Source organism: Leucopleurus acutus, assembly GCF_964270905.1.
Source record: "Leucopleurus acutus genome assembly, chromosome: 3".
In the NCBI taxonomy this organism is placed as follows: domain Eukaryota; kingdom Metazoa; phylum Chordata; class Mammalia; order Artiodactyla; family Delphinidae; genus Leucopleurus; species Leucopleurus acutus.
Genome location: NC_139145.1, coordinates 144567454 through 144591984, shown reverse-complemented (window position 1 = coordinate 144591984; position 24531 = coordinate 144567454). Strand labels below are relative to the sequence as shown.

At 41.0% G+C, this 24531-nt stretch overlaps 1 protein-coding gene across 3 annotated transcripts in view; it reads right to left on the bottom strand.

The window, feature by feature from the left end:
• Positions 1-24211, bottom strand: part of LIFR (LIF receptor subunit alpha) — an 87957-nt gene extending 63746 nt beyond the window's left edge. The window contains exon 1 of one of the 3 annotated variants that reach the window (XM_082834984.1): positions 23939-24211. Coding sequence is in view for 1 of the 3 variants with exons in the window: in XM_082834983.1 (XP_082691109.1) it covers positions 4508-4638 (131 nt within the window). In the remaining 2 variants the exon portion in view is untranslated. Of the gene's footprint in view, positions 1-4507; positions 4705-22021; positions 22089-23938 lie in introns of those variants that run through there. The other 2 variants (XM_082834986.1, XM_082834983.1) reach the window with 2 other exon arrangements.
• Between the last annotated feature and the right edge of the window lie 320 nt (positions 24212-24531).

The following is a 24531-nucleotide window of genomic DNA, read 5'->3' as shown; positions in this document are numbered from 1 at the left end:
GTAAACACTCTGGGGGAGGAGAGGGGAGGCAGGGAGGAGAGGAAAACACAGACTTCTTAGCACTGAAAGCTAAAGAGAACGTCTTCCAAAAGCCAAGTGAAAATCACTTTCACGCTTGACTTCTATATTCAAACTATTAATTAAGTGAGAGAATAAAATACATTTTATAAAGACATGCCAGATCTCCAAAGATATTTCTTCCTTGCAGCCATTCTCTGGAGACTACTAGAGGACATGATTCACCAAAAAAATGAGGCAGAAAACCAAAAATGAGAAAAATGATCCATGAAACTTTTAGCCCAGGAAGGAAGCCCTGTGCCTCCCCTCCAATCTCATTCCAGGTTACACTAAAATTGATTCCTTTCTCCAAGCTGCCGGACCCCTTCATGACTCTTTACATTTGCACGTGCTTTCCCTTCTGCCTGGAGTTCCCTCTGTAGTCCTTTCTGCCACCCTCTCCTCAATTCACCTGGGAGACTGCTGGTGGGAGTCAGGAAGAGCTCATTATCACCTTTGTGATACCTTCCCATTCCCCAAAGGTCTGATGCTCCTTCTTCTGCTTCCAGGACACTTTAATCACATCTCTATTACAGAGGTTGCACAAACTGTGACCTGTGGGCCAGATTCGACCCACCTCTGCTTTTGTAAATAAAGTTTTACTAGAACAGAGCCACACCCATTTGTTTACATACTGCCCAAGGCTGCTTTCACATCCTCATGTTGGGACTGAACAGATTCCCCAGAGACTGCAAGGTCAGCAAACCTAAAATACTGACGACCTGGCCCCTACTAGAAAGTTTGCTGATCTCTTTCCAATTCTGTAATTCCTCCAACAGACTATAAGCTCCTTGAGAGGAAATGCTGTCTCCCTGTTCACTGTAAGGCACTTCCCCCTTCCCCGCGCCCCATCAGTGTCCAAGTACAGCTCCTGGTCCTCAGCACTCGAAGCTCAAGCTGGCTGACAGGTAAGTGAACACCAAGATGTAAATGAATATGTATATGTCTGCACACTATGCTCTGATTGCCAGGCTTCACCACTAACCCAAGTACTGCCAACACTGGGAAGCTAAGTTCGAGCTGTAATTCCCAAACCACGCACTAAGGTGCCACAAGGCACAGAAGCAAATGAACTGGGGTACAATAGCATATTTTAAAATTTCAGAGGAAACACAGTGACATCTATCCAACACTGTGCGAACCCATAGCTAAAGGTAGTTTGGTTTCAACGCTAGGTCATGCCACATTCCTCTCAATGACGTCATATCTTTGTGAAGTGGCAGGGAAGGCTTGCTGGATGCTGTGATAAAACACAAGTACCAACCAAAGATCAATGTAGAGGTGGAAACAAGAGTGGCAGTGCCCAATCTGTTTCCAAGGTTTGAGAAGCTGTGCAGTACCCAAACAGGTACATATACGTGGCTTCTTAAGAATAAAATAAAGATATTATTTCCTCTACGTTGATATGCATCATTTTCTCACACTGCTACTAAAGTGTCAGGTCATAAATACTCATTAATTTGACTGGACCTACTACTTCATAAAAAGAACTGTTAGGTTACTTCTTTTGACCTGGGGGTACTATAAGAACAATAATGAGAGAGGGCAGACAGCAGAAACAAGAAGAACTACAATCCTGCAGCCTGTGGAACTAAAACCACATTCACAGAAAGATAGACGAGATGAAAAGGCAGAAGGCTATGTACCAGATGAAGGAACAAGATAAAACCACAGAAAAACAACTAAATGAAGTGGAGATAGGCAAACTTCCAGAAAAAAAATTCAGAATAATGACAGTGAAGATGATCCAGGACCTTGGAAAAAAATGCAGAGAAAGATTGAGAAGATGCAAGAAATGTTTAACAAACACCTAGAAAAATTAAAGAACAAGCAAAGAGAGATGAACAATACAATAACTGAAATGAAAATTACACTAAAAGGAAACAACAGCAGAATAACTGAGGCAGAAGAATGGATAAGTGACCTGGAAGACAGAGTGGTGGAATTCACTGATGTGGAACAGAATAAAGAAAAAAGAATGAAAAGAAATGAAGACAGTCTAAGAGACCTCTGGGACAACATAAACGCAACAACATTCTCATTATAGGGGTCCCAGAAGAAGAAAGAGAGAAGGGACCAGAGAAAATATTTGAAGAGATTATAGTCGAAAACTTCCCTAACATGGGAAAGGAAACAGCCACCCAAGTTCAGGAAGGCCAGAGAGTCCCATACAGGATAAACCCAAGGAGAAACACTCCGAGACACATAGTAATCAAATTGGCAAAAATTAAAGACAAAGAAAAATTACTGAAGGCAGGAAGGGAAAAATGACAAATAACAAACAAAGGAATTCCCATAAGGTTAACACCTGATTTCTCAGCAGAAACTCTAAAACCCAGAAGGGAGTGGCATGATATACTTAAAGTGATGAAAGGGAAGAACCTACAACCAAGATAACTCTACCCAGCAAGGATCTCATTCAGATTCGAAGGAGAAATCAAAAGCTTTACAGACAAGCAAAAGCTAAGAGAATTCAGCACCAAGAAACCAGCTCTACAGCAAATGCTAAAGGAACTTCTCTAAGTGGGAAACACAAGAGAAGAAAAGGACCTACAAAAACAAACCCAAAACAATTAAGAAAAGGGTAATAGGAACATATATATCGATAATTACCTTAAACATGAATGGATTAAATGCTCCAACCAAAAGACACAGGCTTGCTGAATGGATACAGAAACAAGACCCATATATATGCTGTCTACAAGACACCCACTTCCGACCTAGGGAAACATACAGAGTGAAAGTGAGAGGGTGGAAAAAGGTATTCCATGCAAATGGAAATTAAAGGAAAGCTGCAGAAGTAATACTCAGATAAAACAGACTTTAAAATAAAAAATGTTGCAAGAGACAAGGAAGGACACTACATAATGACCAAGGGATCAATCCAAGAAGAAGATGTAACAACTATAAATATATATGCCCCCAACATAGGAGCACCTCAATACATAAAGCAACTGCTAAAAGCTATAAAAGCGGAAATTGACAGTAACACAATAATAGTGGGGGACTTTAACACCTCACTAACAACAATGGACAGATCACCCCAAATGAAAATAAATAAGGAAACAGAAGCTTTAAATGACACAATAGACCAGATAGATTTAATTGATATTTATAGGACATTCCATCTAGAAACAGCAGATTACACTTTCTTCTCAAGTGCACACGAAACATTCTCCAGGAGAGATCATATCTTGGGTCACATATCAAGCCTCAGTAAACTTAAGAAAACTGAAATCATATCAAGCATCTTTTCTGACCACAACACTATGACATTAGAAATCAATTACAGGGAAAAAGACATAAAAAAAACAAACACATGGAGGCTAAACGATACATTACTAAATAACCAAGAGATCACTGAAGAAATCAAAGAGGAAATCAAAAAATACCTAGAGACAAATGACAATGAAAACACGATGATCCAAAACCTATGGGATGCAGCAAAAGCAGTTCTAAGAGGGAAGTTTATAGCAATACAAGCCTACCTCAAGACACAACAAACATCTCAAATAAACAATCTAATCTTACACCTAAAGAAACTACAGAAAAAGAAACAAGCAAAACCCAAAGTTAGCAGAAGGAAAGAACTCATAAAGATCAGAGCAGAAATAAATGAAATAGAAACAAAGAAAACAGTAGCAAAAATCAATAAGACCAAAAGCTGGTTCTTTGAGAAGATAAACAAAATTGATAAACCATTAGCCAGATTCATCAAGAAAAAGAGGGAGAGGACTCAAATCAATCAAATTAGAAATGAAAAAGGAGAAGTTACAACAGACACCACAGAAGTACAAAACATCCTAAGAGACTACTACAGGCAACTCTATGCCAATAAAATGGACAACCTGGAAGAAATGGACAAATTCTTAGAAAGGTATAACCTTCCAAGACTGAACCAGGAAGAAACAGAAAATATGAACAGACCAATCACAAGTAATGAAATTGAAACTGTGATTAAAATCTTCCAACAAACAAAAGTCCAGGACCAGATGGCTTCACAGGTGAATTCTATCAAACATTTAGAGAAGAGCTAACACCCATCCTTCCCAAACTCTTCCAAAAAATTGCAGAGGAAGGAACACTCCTAAACTCATTCTATGAGGCCACCATCACCCTGATAGCAAAACCAAAGAAAGATACTACAAAAAAAGAAAATTACAGACCAATATCATTGATGAATATAGATGCAAAAATCCTCAACAAAATACAAGCAAACAGAATCCAACAACACATTAAAAGGATCATACACCAACATCAAGTGGGATTTAGCCCAGGGATGCAAGGATTCTTCAATATACGCAAATCAATCAATGTGATACACCATATTAACAAATTGAAGAATAAAAACCATATGATCATCTCAATAGATGCAGAAAAAGCTTTTGACAAAATTCAACACCCATTTATGATAAAACCTCTCCAGAAAGTGGGCATAGAGGGAATCTACCTCAATAAAATGAAGGCCATATACGACAAACACACAGCAGACATCATTCTCAATGGTGAAACACTGAATGCATTTCTTCTACGATCAGGAACAAGACAAGGATGTCCACTCTCACCACTATTATTGAACATAGTTTTGGAAGTCCTAGCCACAGCAATCAGAGAAGAAAAAGAAATAAAAGGAATACATATTGGAAAAGAAGAAGTAAAACTATCTCTGTTTGCAGATGACATGATACTATACATCGAAAATCCTAAAGATGTCACCAGAACACTACTAGGGCTAATCAATGAATTTGGTAAACTTGCAGGATACAAAATTAATGCACAGAAATCTCTTGCATTCGTATACATTAATGATGAAAAATCTGAAAGAGATATTAAGGAAACACTCCCACTTACCACTGCAACAAAAAGAATAAATACCTAGGAATAAACCTACCTAGGGAGACAAAAGACCTGTATGCGGAAAACTATAAGACACTGATGAAAGAAATTAAAGATGAAACCAACAGATGGAGAGATATACTATGTTCTTGGATTGGAAGAATCAGTATTTTGAAAATGACTATATTACCCAAAGCAATCTACAGATTCAGTGCAATCCCTATCAAATTACCAATGGCAGTTTTTACAGAACTAGAACAAAAAATCTTCAAATTTGTATGGAGACACAAAAGACACTGAATAGCTAAAGCAGTCTGGAGGGAATAAAACGGAGCTGGAGGAATCAGACTCCCTAACTTCAGACTATACTACAAAGCTACAGTAGTCAAGAGAATATGGTACTGGCACAAAAACAGAAACATAGATCAATGGAACAGGATAGAAAGCCCAGAGATTAAACCGACGCACCTATGGTCAACTAATCTATGACAAAGGAGGCAAGGATATACGATGGAGAAAAGACAGTCTCTTCAATAAGTGGTGCTGGGAAAACTGGAGTGCTACATGTAAAAGAATGAAATTAGAACACTCACTAACACCATACACAAAAATATACTCAAAATGGATTACAGACCTAAATGTAAGACCGGACACTATAAAACTCTTAGAGGAAAACATAGGAAGAACACTCTTTGACATAAATCACAGCGAGATCTTTTTTGATCCACCTCCTAGAGTAATGGAAATAAAAACAAAATAAACAAACGGGACCTAATGACATTTCAAAGCTTTTCCACAGCAAAGGAAAGCATAAACAAGACAAAAAGAGAATCCTCAGAATGGGAAAAAATACTTGCAAACGAATCAATGGACAAAGGATTAATCTCCAAAGTATATAAACAGCTCATGCAGTTCAATACTAGAAAAACAAACAACCCAATCCAAAAATGGTCAGAAGACCTAAATAGACATTTCTCCAAAGAAGACATACAGATGGCCAAGAAGCACATGGAAAGCTGCTCAACATCACTAATTAGTAGAGAAATGCAAATCAAAACTACATGAGACTTCACTTCACACCAGGAAGAATGGACATCATCAGAAAATCTGCAAACAACAAATGCTGGAGAGGGTGTGACGAAGAGGGAACCCTCTTGCACTTGGTGGGAATGTAAATTGATACAGATACTATGGAGAACAGTATGCAGGTTCCTTAAAACACTAAAAATAGAATTACCATATGATCCTGCAATCCCACTACTGGACATATACCCAGAGAAAACCATAATTCAAAAAGACACATGCACCCAATGTTCATTGCAGCACTATTTACAATAGCCAGGACATGGAAGCAACCTAAATGCCCATCAAAGGACGAATGGATAAAGAAGATGTGCTACATATATACAATGGAATATTACTCAGCCATAAAAAGGAACGAAATTGGGTCATTTCGAAATTGGTCACGTCCAGAGACGTGGCTGGATCTAGAGACTGTCATACTGAGTGAAGTAAGTCAGAAAGAGGAAAATAAATATCGTATATTAACGCATATATGTGGAACCTAGAAAAATGGCACAGATGAACTGGTTTGCAGGGCAGAAATTGAGACACAGATGTAGAGAACAAACATATGGATACCAGCGGGGGAAATGGCGGGGGTGGGGGTTTGGTGGTGTGACGAATTGGGAGATTGGGATTGACATGTATACACGAATATGTATAAAATGGGTAACTAATGAGAACCTGCTGGATAAAATAAAATAATAAATTAAAAAATTGTATATTTTGTCATTCCTGAAGGATCTCATTTGAGTGGATTTGTGCAGATAAGTAAGGAATTGTCCAGTAGATGGTTAAACAGTAACTGGGAAGATACCCGGAAATACGTATTTAGAAGTCATCAGTTACAAGTGATGGTTAAAGCCACAAAAGTAGAGGATGCTGTTCAGTGAAGGAATGTGGGGTAAAGGAGCAGTGGGTTAAAGGAGTTCCACCAAGGATGTTGAGAAGTAATGGGGTCCCAATGGCATCTCAAGTCAGTGGAGGAAGGATTGTGTTATTTAATAAAAAGTGTTGGGACAAGTGGTAGCATTTGGTGGGAAGAGGGGAAAGCTGGGCCCCTGACTCATATTGTTCACCAGAATTAATTTTATAGGGATTAAACCTTAAAATGTTAAAAGGCTTAATTGTACTTGAAGACAATATAGGTGACAATTTATAAAATATTCACATGAGAAAAGTTTATGGTCGGAAACCATAAAGGACAAAATTGAGAAATATGACTTAATGAAAGTCAAAGAGACTTCGCTAGAAAGAGAACAAACTGGGAAATACATTTGCAATGTATATAACACAGTTAATATGCACATTGTGATCTTTCTTTCTAATTGAGCAGTAAGGAACAGATTAATGCCTAATTTAAAAGGTAGACAAAAGACAGAATGAGCAGTGTAAAGCACTGTAAATCACCAATAAACATGAAAATGTATTTTGATTACATAAGCAAGGAAATGAGATTTATGGCTAGCAGTTGGAAGAGATTAAAATTAAAAAAAAAAAAAAGATAACCCTTGATAGTAGAGAGTGTGGGGAAGTGTGGACTGGGGAATGGAGCTGTTCCTGGTTCTTTTTGAAGGTGAGCTTTTATCATGCTTTTTTTCATGTTAAAAATCTCTTGACATGTTTCTGAACAAGAAGGAATGTTCTTCAGGTCGTTTCTTTACTATAATTTCACCCTTGTGATAGAAGGAAGAAACAAGTTCATTTGTCTGATAGACACTTGTTGACATTTCTTGAAGGCTGTTGAAGTCACTCCTATTATAGCAGAGCTGAGGTGAGACATGAGTGGATAGATGTCCCTCTTTGGTGGGGTGGGGCTTCCAGGGGCCTCTGAAAGATGGGAAGCGTTGGCAAGTGGAGAGTGTTGGTGGGTGGAAAGAGCCATTCCCTGGAGCTGTGGTTTGAGGAGAGGCCTGAGGCATGTGGGAGTGAGGAAGTTTGGGGAGCCACCGGTCTTCAGCTGTACTGTGGAGGGCATGGAGGCAGCCCACTGGTGGCCACTGGAAGTGTCTGGTCTACCAGGCAGAGCAGGGACTTGATGCTGGAGCAGCAGGGGCCTTCGAAGGGTTTTAAGCACCTGAGTGATGTGCTCCAATTTGTTATGACATGCTGAAGTTGATAAGGAACAGGCTCTTGAATGAACAGGGAAGTCCTCGCCGGAATGATGACCAAAACTGACAGAGAGCAATGTCAGGATCCCGAGAAACAAAAAATCTGGATGACAGTGTACAAAAAATTCCTAGGACATTCAGAAAAACATAAGCTAGATTCTTATAACATAGTAAAGGTTGAATTTCAGTATTATTCTCCTGCATGCACAAGGCACACTAAAATATGATACTGGAATCCCTAAGCACTTGGTCTGTCCTCTAATTTATATCCCAAACTTTCTTGGTTCATAGTGTCCTTAGTGTTTCATTAATGTTTTTTTGTTGTTGTTGTTGTTTTTGGTTTTTTAATAATACAGCAGGTTCTCATTAGTTATCCATTTGATACACATCAGTGTATACATGTCAATCCCAATCCCCCAATTCATCACACCACCATCCTGACCCCCTGCCACTTTCCCCCTTGGTGTCCATATGTTTGTTCTCTACATCTGTGTCTCAATTTCTGCCCTGCAAACCGGTTCATCTGTGCCATTTTTCTAGGTTCCACATATATGCGTTAATATACGATATTTATTTTCCTCTTTCTGACTTACTTCACTCAGTATGACAGTCTCTAGATCCAGCCACGTCTCTACAAATGACCCAACTTCGTTCCTTTTTATGGCTGAGTAATATTCCATTGTATATATATAGCACATCTTCTTTATCCATTCGTCCTTCGATGGGCATTTAGGTTGCTTCCATGTCCTGGCTATCGTAAATAGTGCTGCAGTGCATGTGTCCTCTTGAATTATGGTTTTCTCTGGGTACGTGCCCAGTAGTGGGATTGCTGGATCATATGGTAATTCTATTTTTAGTTTTTTAAGGAACGTGCATACTGTTCTCCATAGTATCTGTATCAATTTACATTCCCACCAACAGTGCAAGAGGGTTCCCTGTTCTCCACACCCTCTCCAGCATTTGTTGTTTGTAGAATTTCTGATGATACCCATTCTGACTGCTGTGAGGTGATATCTCATTGTAGTTTTGATTTGCGTTTCTCTACTAATTAGTGATGTTGAGCAGCTTTCCATGTGCTTCTTGGCCATCTATATGTCCTCTTTGGAGAAATGTCTATTAAGGTCTTCTGACCATTTTTGGATTGGGTTGTTTGTTTTTCTACTATTGAGCTGCATGAGCTGTTTATATATTTTGGAGATTAATCCTTTGTCCATTGATTCGTTTGCAAATATTTTCTCCCATTCTGAGGGTTGTCTTTTTGTCTTGTTTATGCTTTCCTTTGCTATGGAAAAGCTTTGAAGTGTCATTAGGTCCCATTTGTTTACTTTTGTTTTTAGTTCCATTACTCTAGGAGGTAGATCAAAAAAAGATCTTGCTGTGATTTATGTCAGAGTGTTCTTCCTATGTTTTCCTCTAAGAGTTTTATAGTGTCCGGTCTTACATTTAAGTCTGTAATCCATTTTGAGTTTATTTTTGTGTATGGTGTTAGTGAGTGTTCTAATTTCATTCTTTTACATGTAGCTGTCCAGTTTTCCCAGCACCACTTATTGAAGAGACTGTCTTTTCTCCACTGTATATCCTTGCCTCCTTTGTCATAGATTAGTTGACCATAGGTGCGTGGGTTTATCTCTGGGCTTTCTATCCTGTTCCATTGATCTATGTTTCTGTTTTTGTGCCAGTACCATATTGTCTTGATTACTGTAGCTTTGTAGTATAGTCTGAAGTCAGGGAGTCTGATTCCTCTAGCTCTGTTTTTTTCCCTCCAGACTGCTTTAGCTATTCAGTGTCTTTTGTGTCTCCATACAAATTTGAAGATTTTTTGTTCTAGTTCTGTAAAAACTGCCATTGGTAATTTGATAGGGATTGCACTGAATCTGTAGATTGCTTTGGGTAATATAGTCATTTTCGAAATACTGATTCTTCCAATCCAAGAACATAGTATATCTCTCCATCTGTTGGTTTCATCTTTAATTTCTTTCATCAGTGTCTTATAGTTTTCCGCATACAGGTCTTTTGTCTCCCTAGGTAGGTTTATTCCTAGGTATTTTATTCTTTCTGTTGCAGTGGTAAATGGGGTGTTTCCTTAATTTCTCTTTCAGATTTTTCATCATTATTGTATATGATTGCAAGAGATTTCTGTGCATTAATTTTGTATCCTGCAAGTTTACCAAATTCATTGATTAGCCCTAGTAGTGTTCTGGTGACATCTTTAGGATTTTCGATGTATAGTATCATGTCATCTGCAAACAGTGATAGTTCTACTTCTTCTTTTCCAATATGTATTCCTTTTATTTCTTTTTCTTCTCTGATTGCTGTGGCTAGGACTTCCAAAACTATGTTCAATAATAGTGGTGAGAGTGGACATCCTTGTCTTGTTCCTGATCGTAGAAGAAATGCATTCAGTGTTTCACCACTGAGAATGATGTCTGCTGTGTGTTTGTCGTATATGGCCTTCATTATATTGAGGTAGGTTCCCTCTATGCCCACTTTCTGGACAGTATTTATCATAAACGGGTGTTGAATTTTGTCAAAAGCTTTTTCTGCACCTATTGAGATGATCATATGGTTTTTATTCTTCAATTTGTTAATATGGTGTATCACATTGATTGATTTGCGTATATTGAAGAATCCTTGCATCCCTGGGAGAAATCCCACTTGATCATGGTATATGATCCTTTTAATGTGTTGTTGGATTCTGTTTGCTTGTATTTTGTTGAGGATTTTTGCATCTATATTCATCAGTGATATTGGCTCTAATTTTCTTTTTTTGTAGTATCTTTCTCTGGTTTTGCTATCAGGGTGATGGTGGCCTCATAGAATGAGTTTAGGAGTGTTCCTTCCTCTGCAATTTTTTGGAAGAGTTTGGGAAGGATGGGTGTTAGCTTTTCTCTAAATGTTTGATAGAATTCACCTGTGAAGCCATCTGGTCCTGGACTTTTGTTTGTTGGAAGATTTTTAATCACAGTTTCAATTTCATTACTTGTGATTGGTCTGTTCATATTTTCTATTTCTTCCTGGTTCAGTCTTGGAAGGTTATACCTTTCTAAGAATTTGTCCATTTCTTCCAGGTTGTCCATTTTATTGGCATAGAGTTGCCTGTAGTAGTCTCTTAGGATGTTTTGTATTTCTGTGATGTCTGTTGTAACTTCTCCTTTTTCATTTCTAATTTTATTGATTTGAGTCCTCTCCCTCTTTTTCTTGGAGTCTGGCTAATGGTTTATCAATTTTATTTATCTTCTCAAAGAACCAGCTTTTAGTTTTATTGATCTTTGCTACTGTTTTCTTTGTTTCTATTTCATTTATTTCTGCTCTGATCTTTATGAGTTCTTTCCTTCTGCTAACTTTGGGTTTTGTTTGTTCTTCTTTCTGTAGTTCCTTTAGGTGTAAGGTTAGATTGTTTATTTGAGATTTTTGTTGTGTCTTGAGGTAGGCTTGTATTGCTATAAACTTCCCTCTTAGAACTGCTTTTGCTGCATCCCATAGGTTTTGGATCATCGTGTTTTCATTGTCATTTGTCTCTAGGTATTTTTTGATTTCCTCTTTGATTTCTTCAGTGATCTCTTGGTTATTCAGTAATGTATTCTGTACCCTCCATGTGTTTCTGTTTTCTACATTTTTTTCCCTGTAACTAACTTCTACTCTCATAGCATTGTGGTCAGAAAAGATGCTTGATATGATTTCAATTTTCTTAAATTTACTAAGGCTTGATTTGTGACCAAAGATGTGATCTATCCTGGAGAATGTTCCGTGTGCACTTGAGAAGAAAGTGTAATATGCTGTTTTTGGATGGAATATTCTATAAATATCAATTAAATCTATCTGGTCTATCATTTCATTTAAAGCTTCTGTTTCCTTATTAATTTTCTGTTTGGATGATCTGTCCATTGGTGTTAGTGAGGTGTTGAGGTCCCCCACTATTATTGTGTTACTGTCAATTTCCTCCTTTGTAGCTATTAGCAGTTGCCTTATTTATTGAGGTGCTCATATGTTGGGTGCATATATATTTATAATTGTTATATCTTTTTCTTGGGTTGATCCCCTGATCATTATATAGTATCCTTCTTTGTCTCTTGCAACATTCTTTATTTTAACGTTTATTTTATCTGATATGAGTATTGCTACTCCAGCTTCCTTTTGATTTCTATTTGCATGGAATACCCTTTTCCATCCCCTCACTTTCCGTCTGTATGTGTCCCTAGGTCTGAAGTGGGTGACTTGTAGACAGCATATATACGGGTCCTGTTTTTGTATCCATTCAGCGAGCCTGTGTCTTTTGGTTGGAGCATTTAATCCATTCACGTTTAAGGTAATTCTCCATATGTATGTTCCTATTGCCATTTTCTTAATTGTTTTCGGGTTTTGTTTTTTTTTTTTTTTTGCGGTACGCGGGCCTCTCACTGTTGTGGCCTCTCCCATTGTGGAGCACAGGCTCTGGACGCGCAGGCTCAGTGGCCATGGCTGACGGGCCCAGCCCCTCGGCGGCATGTGGGATCTTCCCGGACCGGGGCACTAAGCCATGTCCCCTGCATCAGCAGGCAGACTCTCAACCACTGCACCACCAGGGAAGCCCTGGGTTTGTTTTTGTAGGTCCTTTTTTTCTCTTGTGTTTCCCACTTAGAGAAGTTTCTTTAGCATTTGCTGTAGAGCTGGTTTGGTGGTGAATTCTCTTAGCTTTTCCTTGTCTGTAACGCTTTTGATTTCTCCATCAAATCTGAATGAGAAACTTGCCAGGTAGAATAACCTTGGTTGTAAGTTCTTCCCTTTCATCACTTTAAATATGTCATGCCACTTCCTTCTGTTCTGTAGAGTTTCTGCTGAGAAATCAGCTGTTAACCTTATGCGAGTTCCCTAGTATGTTATTTGTTGTTTTTCTCTTGCTGCTTTCAATAATTTTTCTTTACTTTTGCCAATTTGTAATCAAATTTGCCAATTTGATTACTATGTGTCTCGGCATGTTGCTCCTTGGGTTTATCCTGTATGGGACTCTCTGCCCTTCCTGGATTTGTGTGGCTGTTTCCTTTCCTATGTTAGGGAAGTTTTCGACTATAATCTCTTCCAATATTTTCTCCGGTCTTTTCTCTCTCTCTTCTCCTTCTGGGACCTCTATAATTCGAATGTTGTGCTTAATGTTGTCGCAGAGGTCTCTTAGGCTGTCTTCATTTCTTTTCATTCTTGTTCCTTTATTCTGTTCTGCAGCAGTGAAGTCCACCATTCTGTCTTCCAGGTCACTTATCTGTTCTTCTGCCTCATTTATTCTGCTACTGATTTCTTCTAGTGTATTTTTCATTTCAGTTATTGTATTGTTCATCTGTTTGTTTGTTCTTTAATTCTTCTAGGTCTTTGTTAAACATTTCTTGCACCTTCTCGATCTTTGCCTCCATTCTTTTTCCAAGGTCCTGGATCATCTTCACTATCATTGTTCTGAATTCTTTTTCTGGAAGGTTGCCTATATCCACTTCATTTAGTTGTTTTTCTGGGGTTTTATCTTGTTCCTTTATCTGGTACATAGCCCTCTGCCTTTTCATCTCGTCTATCTTTCTGTGAATGTGGTTTTAGTTTCACAGGGCTGCAGGACTATAGTTCTTCTTGCTTCTGCTCTGACAAAATATTTTGATGCTACATATCCACTGAGATATTTCACAGATTTCTCAAAAAACTCCACATGTGCAAAATAAACTCACCGTCTCTTCCAAACCTGCCCCTTGACAAGCCCATCTCCATTCATGGCACCAGTCTCTCCTGGGTCACACTCAACTACTCCTCCTTCTCACCCTTCCCACCTACTCACCAGTTCTACCTCCAAAACACACCTTGACTCTGCCCTAGAACCTACCCCTACTTCCATTCCCACTGCTCTGGCAGGCCCTCATCAGCATCTCTGGCATAGGTCGTTCACATCAGTACTTAATTAATGCCATGGCCTCTGGCAGGGGCCTCCCACAGTCCATCTCTCACATGACTCACCTGGCTCTGAGCAGCATCTCCATCTAAGTCTCATCATTCATCCAAACTCCAGGCCAAATGTCTGGAGGCTGAAAGTTTGTGCCCTCTGACCAACATCTTTAGCTCAAGCGGCTACTTCATCACTCCCACTTCACCTACTTGCTGTTTTATAACCACCCACACTTAGGATCTCTCAAACTTTTAGCAACATAAGGGTAAGGCATCAGTAGATCTGTGTTTGATAGCTTTAAACACATTGAATGCTTTCTCACCATTTGAGTTTAATCAAAAGCTTTAAGAAAAGGGCATGATGGATTGAGCATGGAAAGAGCAGAGTCATTACTGCTGCACGTGTCACTATCAGGAAATAATGCCTCAACATTATTAGGAAAGTAAAGACAAACTTCCAGGGCCGGGCCTGGCTAGGGCCTTGTTGGGGCTTCTTCCCCTTGGTCTGCACTCCTGCCAGGTTGCTCCCTGGTCTCTGGATTCCCAAGCCTCCATGACACAAGCTGGAGGCCCGCTTCTGAATTGTCGGTCTCACATGCCTGAAATTTTCCATGGCTCTCCCTGGCCTACGGAGAAGGTGCCAGCTGTCAGCGTGGCATGAGGCTCTCTGCTGTTCCAAGCCACCTAACTTCAGTCCCACCTACCTTTGCCCTCTGACCCACACTGGCCCTGTGCTCGAGTCCCAACAAACACGGCAGGCTCTGCTGTCCTCTGTGTCACTGCACACCTTACCCTCTACCCAGAATGTCCTTCCCACCCCATTCCTCCCTGTCCATTTAACAAACACCAACTCGCCCTTCAAAACTCAGCTCACATCAGATCAAGGTTGCTCCAGATCCAACCTTCCTCTGTGTCTTTCCTTATTGGTCCCCAAAACTGAGACAAATTTCAGTTGCCATTCATCTAGACTATCAGTGTTGTCTATCTTGTAGCAGAATTAAGAGGTAAAATATTCCTTATGTTTTTATCAGAAGCATAAAGACAAAAGGCAGATCAGACCCACTCAGCAATGTCTGTGACCTCTTCTGTCCCTGTAAGCATTTGAGTTTTTGATCCCAGCAATACAGCCCATGGAATGCGTGAGTACAGCAATCACAACTTTGACTATTTGTAAGTGAGCTGAAAAGTTCCAAAACAGAGTCACCTGTACTTTTATTGAAGCTTGCATTTGAGAAAGAGTAAGTTGGCGAAACTCTACGTCTAGACAACAGCCTAAGGTCTGCAGGTCAACACAGTTTGGTTGCTCTCCCTTTACTATTACATACTTAGTACATCTCAAGAGAGATAAAGGGTATTTCTTTGTGAAAAGAGATCCCCCCACCACCACTAAAAAAAAGAAAGCTAATTGCTGGTTCCAGCGGAGGCCAATGGAGTGGAATAGGCCATGGAAAGCAATGGTGTAGATGGAAAAAATGTGAGATAAAGAAAGAATAAAATGTTGGCTTCGCTAGTGGCTCCAACCTGTGACATGACTTCTACATTCTTTCTACACAGGAACAAGAAAAAATGATTTATGAAACTGTCTTCTTTTATTAGGCTGTATCAGGGAAATAAAATGCAAGGTCAGTATTTGTCATAAGGGTCCCGAGACACTTCTCATGAACACTGAGGGTGTACTTTATATCAAAACATTTACAGCTGCTGCCAAAACTGTCCCTACACAAGGAACACATTACAAAATTAATGTATTCTTATATACCGTCAAATGGAAATCTTAAACTGCAGGCTTTCTGCCCTCATCTTCAGTGAGACCACGTGCTGGAATTTCTCAAATGGGGTATCGATAAATTCTATCCACCCTAAATTTATTAGTAGGAACCCACAGCAGTAATTTTACACTAGATAATCTCAAAAAGGCATATTCTTCACAGAGGATATAGAGTAGCAATTTTAATACTATTAGCCCAGGATATTCTCACAGATATATAATGCAAGTCATCACTAAATCATCAGTAAATGTCAAGGTGAAATAACCTAGCCTGCTCCTCCTGTACTTGGTAGAACAAGCAAGAGGCAATATTTGTGTTCACTGAAAAGTAACATCACAACATAGTTTCTTTTAAAATCGTAGGAGAGGAAATGAGGCCCACTTGATTGTCAGCTGCTGTAACACACCTTTTACTGAGTGGGTGTGCCTCCTGGCCCTGAAGTGCTCTGGTCACTTTCCTTGTCATGCAAGTAGTGGGGGCGTGTCTGCCCTGCCCACTGCTGCATATCTGATGCCTACCTGCTGCCTGGGGAAAGAAAAGCCCTTAATAGTTGCTGAATGAATGAATCACATTTCATTTTAACAACTCTATAAAAGGAAAAGAGATCGGACCCTGACTTTTGAGAACTTATCATACAGAACTACGGAAACCGATAACAGAAGGAAACAAGAAAAAAAAAGCTTTTGATTGAAAATAAAATTTCTTGGCACTGGAAAGCATTTCGGTTTTAAAGTAAATAATAACTCAACAAAATACTTCTCAGACCAGAAGCAATGAAATATTTTGTCAGAATGTCATAAAGTGCTTCTTACAACAGTTGATATGTTATTCTGCTTAGAAATCCTATATTAGTAGGAATATTGGCCTTAATCATAACAGAATAGTGAGGGAAAGGTAACATTTATCTAACACATACTACTCACAGGCACGATGAGGTGGATATTATTATTCCCTTTTACAGGTAAGAAATCAGACACAGAACTTGTCCAAGTTCTGTGGGTTGCCTAACCAGTAACTGAAAAAAGGAAGCTGCTCTCATTCTCTTTACTACATAATATGCTCCTTATGTTGGAAATTCAGGAAAATAAAAATAGTAGTCACCTGTAATTTCAGCACAAGGAGATATTCTCACCTAACATCTGGTGTATAGTCTTCCCAGCATTTTCCTACGTAACAGGTAGAAAACTGCACACTCCTGCTCACTCGCTCGCTCGCTCTACCTCTTTCTCCAAAAGCAAACAAAAAAACCTTAGATCCACTTACACGTGCTGTTTTGCAATCTGCTTTTTCACTTTACAAATTTTGAGTATCTTTCCAAATCAATAAATACTTCTTACCTCACTGTCAATGAAGAAAGGGTTTTTCATTACAAGTATTGATATATACCACAATTTATGTAATCCATCTCCCTATTATTGAGCATTTAAGTTGTTTCTAGCTTATAACTATCATAAAGAAAGCTACAAAAATCATTTTTGCAAATTAAAGGTTGGGTTTTTGGTGTACTTTTTGTGGAGGTCACCAGAATCTGGAGATGAGTTTCTAAGCTTGGGGGAGCACCCCACCCCTCGCAATTGGAGACACCCCACTATGTGGACTTCCCGCCAAGTGAAGAATCACTGTGCGGGGAGAAAGCTACTGACAGGAATACGGTGCCCACAGGCACCGCGTAGGCGAGAACCACTGCTATAGACTGGTCTCTGTGCACACACTTTATTTTTTTTTCCTTAGTTTAAATTCCTAGTGGTGGAAATGCCTGACTAAGGGACATGGCACATTTTTGAGGCTTTCGGTCAGTAATAAACAAAATTGCCCTCCTGGAAAGTTATAACAATTGAAACACCCACCAGCAGCATTGGAAAGTGACAATCCCCAAAAACCTAATGGTTAGCTAGATTTGTTTGTAACCAACCAAATCCCTATATGGCTCTAAGTTTTAAAAATAGTGAAACTATTGATAAAACATATCTAGAGAAATAGCAAACAATTCAGACAACAAATGCTAAATTTTAAAGTACATAGGTTTTCAAATACAAAATATAAAACTTAAATGACACGGATCCCAGCAGACTGAACAGAATGAATATTACAAGATCTAGTGACACCAGGCTCTGAAAATTGCCAAGCTGGTAAGTAAAACACATCTTCATTTGCCCATCTGGCTAATATTAGGCTTAACAGTTTGGGCTTTAATAGCAACATGCTCTATTGTTTAACAAGAAAAGAAACTCATGAAATCATGTATTCTTTCAAATTTTATAAGTATTATCTTACAGCTAATGTGCAATCTTAAGTACTCAAAATTCATTTATTCAACAAATATCTGGGCTGGCACTGTTCTATGGAGACACAGCAGTGAACCCCACAAATTTCCTGCTGTTCCAGAGGGGAGCTCAGAACCCTGCAGTTAGGAATCAGCAAATCGTGGTTACAAACACCAGTCTGGAACTACTGGATTCTTAGGCAAATTAGAACACCTGTGGGGCGTGGTTTATCAGTAAACTTAAAGTTGACCAGATGATCCGAGGCCCCTTCTGCCCCTTAAATTCTATACCTTCTTTGGTTTTGTCTGAATGCTTAGGCTCCTATTACTCGTAAATGCTTTGCCTTTTAAGTTATATACAGGACTACATATAGTCCTTCCTTAGAAATCAGAATGAAGCTCTCAGCCCCCTCCTCCCAAATTTTACATCTACAGTAAAACTCTGGTGATCCAGGTAACTTCAAGGAATGATACAGGATAAGGTTCGTGTTAGATGAAGACTTATGCTCCCAATTTTAACTGTGTGTTTGAAAAGGATCCTAAGATGTTCTTGCCTCCTTCGCTTTTGAACTGCACTATAAATACTACAGCATGAAACATGAAACAGGACCCACTGGTGTGGCGGCAGGTCTCCAAGCCTGGGACTGGGAAGGCTGGCACCCAGCTTTAAGGTGGCACGCTGGCAGCTGCAGCACTAAGTCGTGATGGTGGAGTCTCACCTCTCTCCAGCTTACCCTCATCCCCAAGTCAAAGGCACATTCTGTCTACAGAATGTCTACAATTCACTGCCCCACCAGCATTTTCAATATGAGAAATGGGAAGCATTACTTCTGCCACCCCTTGTTATTTTCCACCCCATGCTCCCACCACCGCTGTTTCAACTGTCCTCCGATCCAGCGTTTCCTTGGAGAAGGCTGCTCCTGCAAGCAGTGAGAAGAAGGCAAGGGGCCTCAGCATCCCAAGTCACCCTTAGGGAAGAGCCACACACTTTATGGGAGTATTAGCGCCTTCTTGTGGTCTTCCAGGATACTGCCACTTAATAATACAGATACAGATTCTCAGCTACCGGCACGTACTGATTCCAAGTCTTCCTCTGTACCTGCCCTACAAACCAGAAGAATGGGTAGAGGCAAGATTTTCTCACCTCTCTGCAAAAGTACGTGAAAAATTCACCCACCAGAAGGTTTTCTTCAACTTCCAACATAAACGCATAAAACAGTATTTGATAAGCACAACCTTTGCTCACACGAGCAGCAGCAGCAGCAAGGACTGGTGAGGAATGCATATGTATCGTAAACTTTAGGCAATGTAAGACAAATCTGGACCTGCTGCATCTCTATAGTTCACAAATGAAAGGTAAAGGTAGTAGTAAAAGTACTTTAACTCAAGCATCTAAGCCTCAATGTACCAGTGACCTATAAAACAGATGCTTGTGGGCTTACTCAATTTGCCTGAAGACCTTTCACTGCAAGGAGAGTGACGAAAAACAAAGGTAACTTGATTTAGGATTTTAAAGTCACAGAATCCATCCTTTACATAGCATGTGCACAGAGCTTAAGAGAGAATGCTGGAAGATAAAATTATCTTATTTGGGAACAACTTATTGGGTTCAGGTATCAACCAATTAGGATAGGAAATAAAAAATCAACCCCCCCTCATTCTGCAAGATCACAACTCCTGATATGGAACAGGACCTCAAAAGTCACAGTTCAGAAAAAAACAACAGATTCTAATTAGGCATCTACAACAATTGCTTGGCACAAAACTCATTTCCCAAGCTTTCAGTTAATATAAAGGAACATATATTCAGAATGACAAACAGATTAGAAGTTGGGAAGAGGAAATACCACAGTTCCTGATACTCCCTAAAATAGAACACACACACATTCTTCCTGTGAGAATAAAAGTACCTGCATAAATACATACATTTTATGTGCTCATTAGTCTGTCATCTGCCCAAAAGGATTCAAACATTCACTATACCAAAAAAGGTATCTCTGAAATTTTTACCCTTAGGCAAATGGCTAATCTACTAAAATCAAAGATGGAACTTTTAACTAAATTACTCAGAAATCACTATAATGTCCTGGAAAATTAGGCATGCTTTTAAGGCTTCATACTCTAATTTCAGGGAATAGAAATCAAATGCAACTGACTTAAAGCAACAATTTGAGAGGGTGTGTTAACAGTAGACCAGATTTGGTAACGTCAAGGGCCAGAGCCAAGATGGAAAACTCAACTAGAAGACTCCCAAATCTAGGTATTTTGACCAAAACCAGGCAAGATTATTTCTTACACTCTCTAATTATTAATTCTATAAATATTCACAGACCATTCTGACCAAGGCTGTTCCTAGCACGGGGGAAGCAATGAGGAACAAGCAGATCAGTGCCTGCCCTCCTGGAGCTTCCAGCAGGGGGAGGAACTCCACCACCCAAGGTCTCCTTCCCACTTCTATAAATGTTCCTTGACATATGCAAATACCCAGGACACTAATCCCAGTGACTTCTCTCTCCTGCCAGCCACTTTTTCATCATAAATTCCAGCCACACAGGCAGCCCTCTGTTCCTCTGGCGTGCAAGGCTCAGCCCCACTGCAGGGCCTTTGCATGTGCTGTTCCCTCTGCCTGAAGTCACCATTCTCCAAAAACACACTCAACTCTCAGTTCAAATCTCTCCACCTCAGAGAGGCTTCCAGGGCCACTCAGTCTAAAACAGCAGCCCCTACCCTGCCCCTGTTTGCCACAGCAAACGTATTTTACCACTTTTCCAGCACTTATCACTCTCTAATGTTATTGCCTTTATTGCTTCTCTGCTTTTTATCCACCTCCCTCACTAAGATGTGAACTCATTAGAAGGGGATCTGTCTGTCCTGTGCACTGCTATATTCTTAGTTGCTAGAAAGTTGCCTGGAATATAACAGATGCAATATTAGCAGTTCTGTAGCACAACGACAGGTACTGAATAACAAAGGAAAAAGAAAACACCTTAAATGTGAAAAGGTTTGTTTGGTCAGTTAAAAAAAAAAAGGATTATTACAGTTTCTTACATTAGTCCTAAAATCATTCTCAGAAATAAGCAGAATGGAAATATAAAGCTTAACATTGGCTAATATTCAAATTATATACTGTATTTGGCTCAAGTGCTAGCTAGCATTAGTCTTACTTCTACAATTTACTCTGTTTTAAAAGCACTCTAAGAGACCTCAAATTTTAATTTAAAAGGGCCAAATATTTTCTAAAAGCATACTCCCTCTTAAAAGTTATGAATAACCTTCTCCCAAAGTGTACAATTTATAACCATACTATAGCAACATTAAAATATGAGATACTGGTGATAATCTACAGAAGGCAGGGATGTTAGTGCCTAATGGCAAACAAGTTTTACAACTGATAAACTGCCTTTATCTTCAACTTAATCAAAGGTACAAGCCTTTTCTCCATGTTCAAAATATTCAAACTCTTAAGAATTTTTCTTACAGATTATTCTTTTTTTTTTTTTTTTTTGCGGTACGCGGGCCTCTCACTGTTGTGGACTCTCCCATTGCGGAGCACAGGCTCCGGATACGCAGGCTCAGCGGTCGTGGCGCATGGGCCCAGCCACTGCGCAGCACGTGGGATCTTCCCGGACCGGAGCACGAACCCGTGTCCCCTGCATCGGCAGGCGGACTCTCAACCACTGCGCCACCAGGAAGCCCTCTTACAGATTATTCTTAACAACTTATATCTATTCTTTTATTTCTTTTGTTGAAACAAAGAGCTAAGGTGTTAATCAAGGAATATGACCTTAGTAACTGGCCTTGATGTCTCATGCTTCACCACAAAGACACCAAAGATCCTTATGGACTGCTTTGAAATTATATAAAAGGGAAGGGTGTACACTGGAGAGAAGGGGCATATATTTCCTGGACGTGATGCAAAGAAGTAAGTTACTACTGCCTTTGGGCCTTTGGGAATAATTGAAATCCACTTAAAAACCTCAAAAACTAATGTTTTACAATAATTCTACAGCAAAATAGTAGAAACAACCTACCGCAATGAAGAAGAGGTTAAATAAATTACGTTTCATCCTTAATGGAGTACTCAGCAGCTGTTAGAGAATGAGACATCTCTTAGGTACTGATGTAGAGACTGCCAAGATTTAGTACTCCGCAGGGAGGGGAGGGCAGGGAGCTGGTGCAGAACAGAGTATACAATGCATCCTCATTTGTGGAAACACAAATAAAAAGAACACATACAAAATGTTTATACTAGCATAGGCTTTATCTGGAAAGATATACACAGGAGTTAGTAACCCTGGGTCCTGGGGAGAACAGGGTGCAATGAGGCCTGGAGGTGGGGAGAGGTATACTTTCCACTCTATAGCTTTTTATACATACTGAATCTTCTACAGCGTGCACAGGTTGCCTGTCCCACAAATTAATATGATAAATCTTGATGTCATAATAATTTATACTATTGCCAACATATTGTTCAGTGAGGACCATCAATAAGCAAAAGCTTTCAAAAATCACAAAAGTTTGTTCTCTTCAACAGCGAAGTTCCTGATCCTTATTTCCCAGAAAAGAATCCCAGTCTCCACTAACTAGAGAGGAGCACTTGTGATCTCACCTATTACAAAGCAAATAAGCCTCAGTTCAACCCTTGGAAGGGAAATCTAAATCGAGCTTGTACCTACCTAACGAAGGCTCCAAATCAACAGTTTCCCCTTGGCTCTAAAACAGAAAGTCAACGTAAAAAACAAATAAGAGCACAGTGTTTTTAAAAACACACGCTATTCTTAGGTTTCCTTTCCCCTGCCAGGCTTAGACGAGGAACCCTCCGATACTAGTGAAATGCGAGTTCAGATCTGTGGCAAAATCAGCATTTAAGGGAAGGGGCAAGCATCACTTGCACTAAACGAACGCTTTAGTTTTTCTCTTCTGGGGAGGGGAATCTGCTTTAAATTTAACTTAAGAATCATTTTGGGACCCCTGACTAAATGATACTTTTAAGTCACTTAATTTTACTCCAAGCAAATTTTTTTTTAAAGACAAATCTGAAACTGAAAACGAACAAATCAGAAGGCAAACTTTAAACTGAAACCTTTCTGTTGAAAAATGTATCTTAAAAGAACACATTAAAAAATGCAAAAGAATTCATTTCCATACAAACACCATTCGGTATCAGTATATATGGTATATCAATATTTGACTGCAATAACACACCCATACAAAAAGGAGCACACAGGTACCCAACCGCAAATAAAACACCTCATATATTTCTGGTAGCCAAAGGTGGGGACGCGGACGGTGGAGGCCAGAATCATGTTATTCAAGGCGTAAATTCACAGCATTTGAAGCACAGAGTTTTCTGTCAGACACAACTCAGGATTCCAGCTCTGTCTTTTGAAATGACGCATTAAAAGTGTCATCCTTTACGAAGCCTAACTTTGATCGCCAACTCTTTAACTGGTTTTCATCAGTATAGCGCCTTCGGATACAAGCACATAAAATACAGGTGAATCAAATACACCATGAATACGGAAGGGACAGAGAACTAGTTTAATGAAAAGTTGAGGCACGGGGTCACGAAATCACTTGGTTGATTACATCCCTTAACAAAAATAAAAATTCAAGCTCCTTCTCATCCCCCAGGTAGCCTGTGGCCTCAGAACTCGCTGCCCTACGTGGGGTAGAAGTTCGCAGCCGGGGAGTCGGCGTCCTCTGGGAGCCGAGGGTGGCCCAAGGGTGCTTGGAGAGCGGCGCGACCTGGCGCGCCCCACCCCCCGCTCCCGGTCACTCCTCTCGGACGCTCCCCGACACCCGGGCCGAAGCCGGCCGGAGCGCTGCCCCCCGCCCCCCGCGGGCCGCCGGGCGCTCGCGGCGACGCGCCCACGGGACTGGGCTCCAGGCTCCGCGGCTCCCACTCCCCGCGCCTTGCGCCGCGCCCACCCGCTCCCCGTACTCACAAGCCGCTCCCGCGCCGCTATCTCGCCATCCCCGGCCGTCAGCTTGGCCGCCTCGGCCGCCGCCCGGGGGCTGCCAGGAGTCCGCAGTCGCGCGGGGTCTGGAGGCGTAGAGGAGGGGGGCCGGGCACAACCCGCCGCCCCCGCCGCCGCCGTCTTGCCTCCCCGGTCCCAGCGCTGGGCTGCACCAGGCGGCCACGGGCGAGGGTCGGCCCGCTGCCCTCCGCGAGCCCCGGGAGCCGCCGCCGCCGCCAGAGCCGCGCGGAGGCAACAGTAACGGCCACGGCCAGTGGCGAGACGCTCCAGCGGAGACTGCGGCGCGCGGGGGCGGTGCCTGCACGCCGCTCGGCGGGGGGCGCTGCTGCCCCGGCCCCGCCCCCGGCCCCGGCCCCGCCCCGCCGCCCGCGCGCCCCCGCCGGAAGCCTTCCGCGCGCCCCCGCCACCGCCCCCCGCGGCGGGGCCGCGCGCGTCCGGCGCTCGCCGCGGGGCCGCCCCTGGGAGCAGGAGGGGAGCGGCCGCGCGCGGGGGCCGAGCACCGAGGGAGGTGCTTCCGCGGAGAGTCCAGTCGCGAGCCCAATCTCGGGAGGTCATGGAAG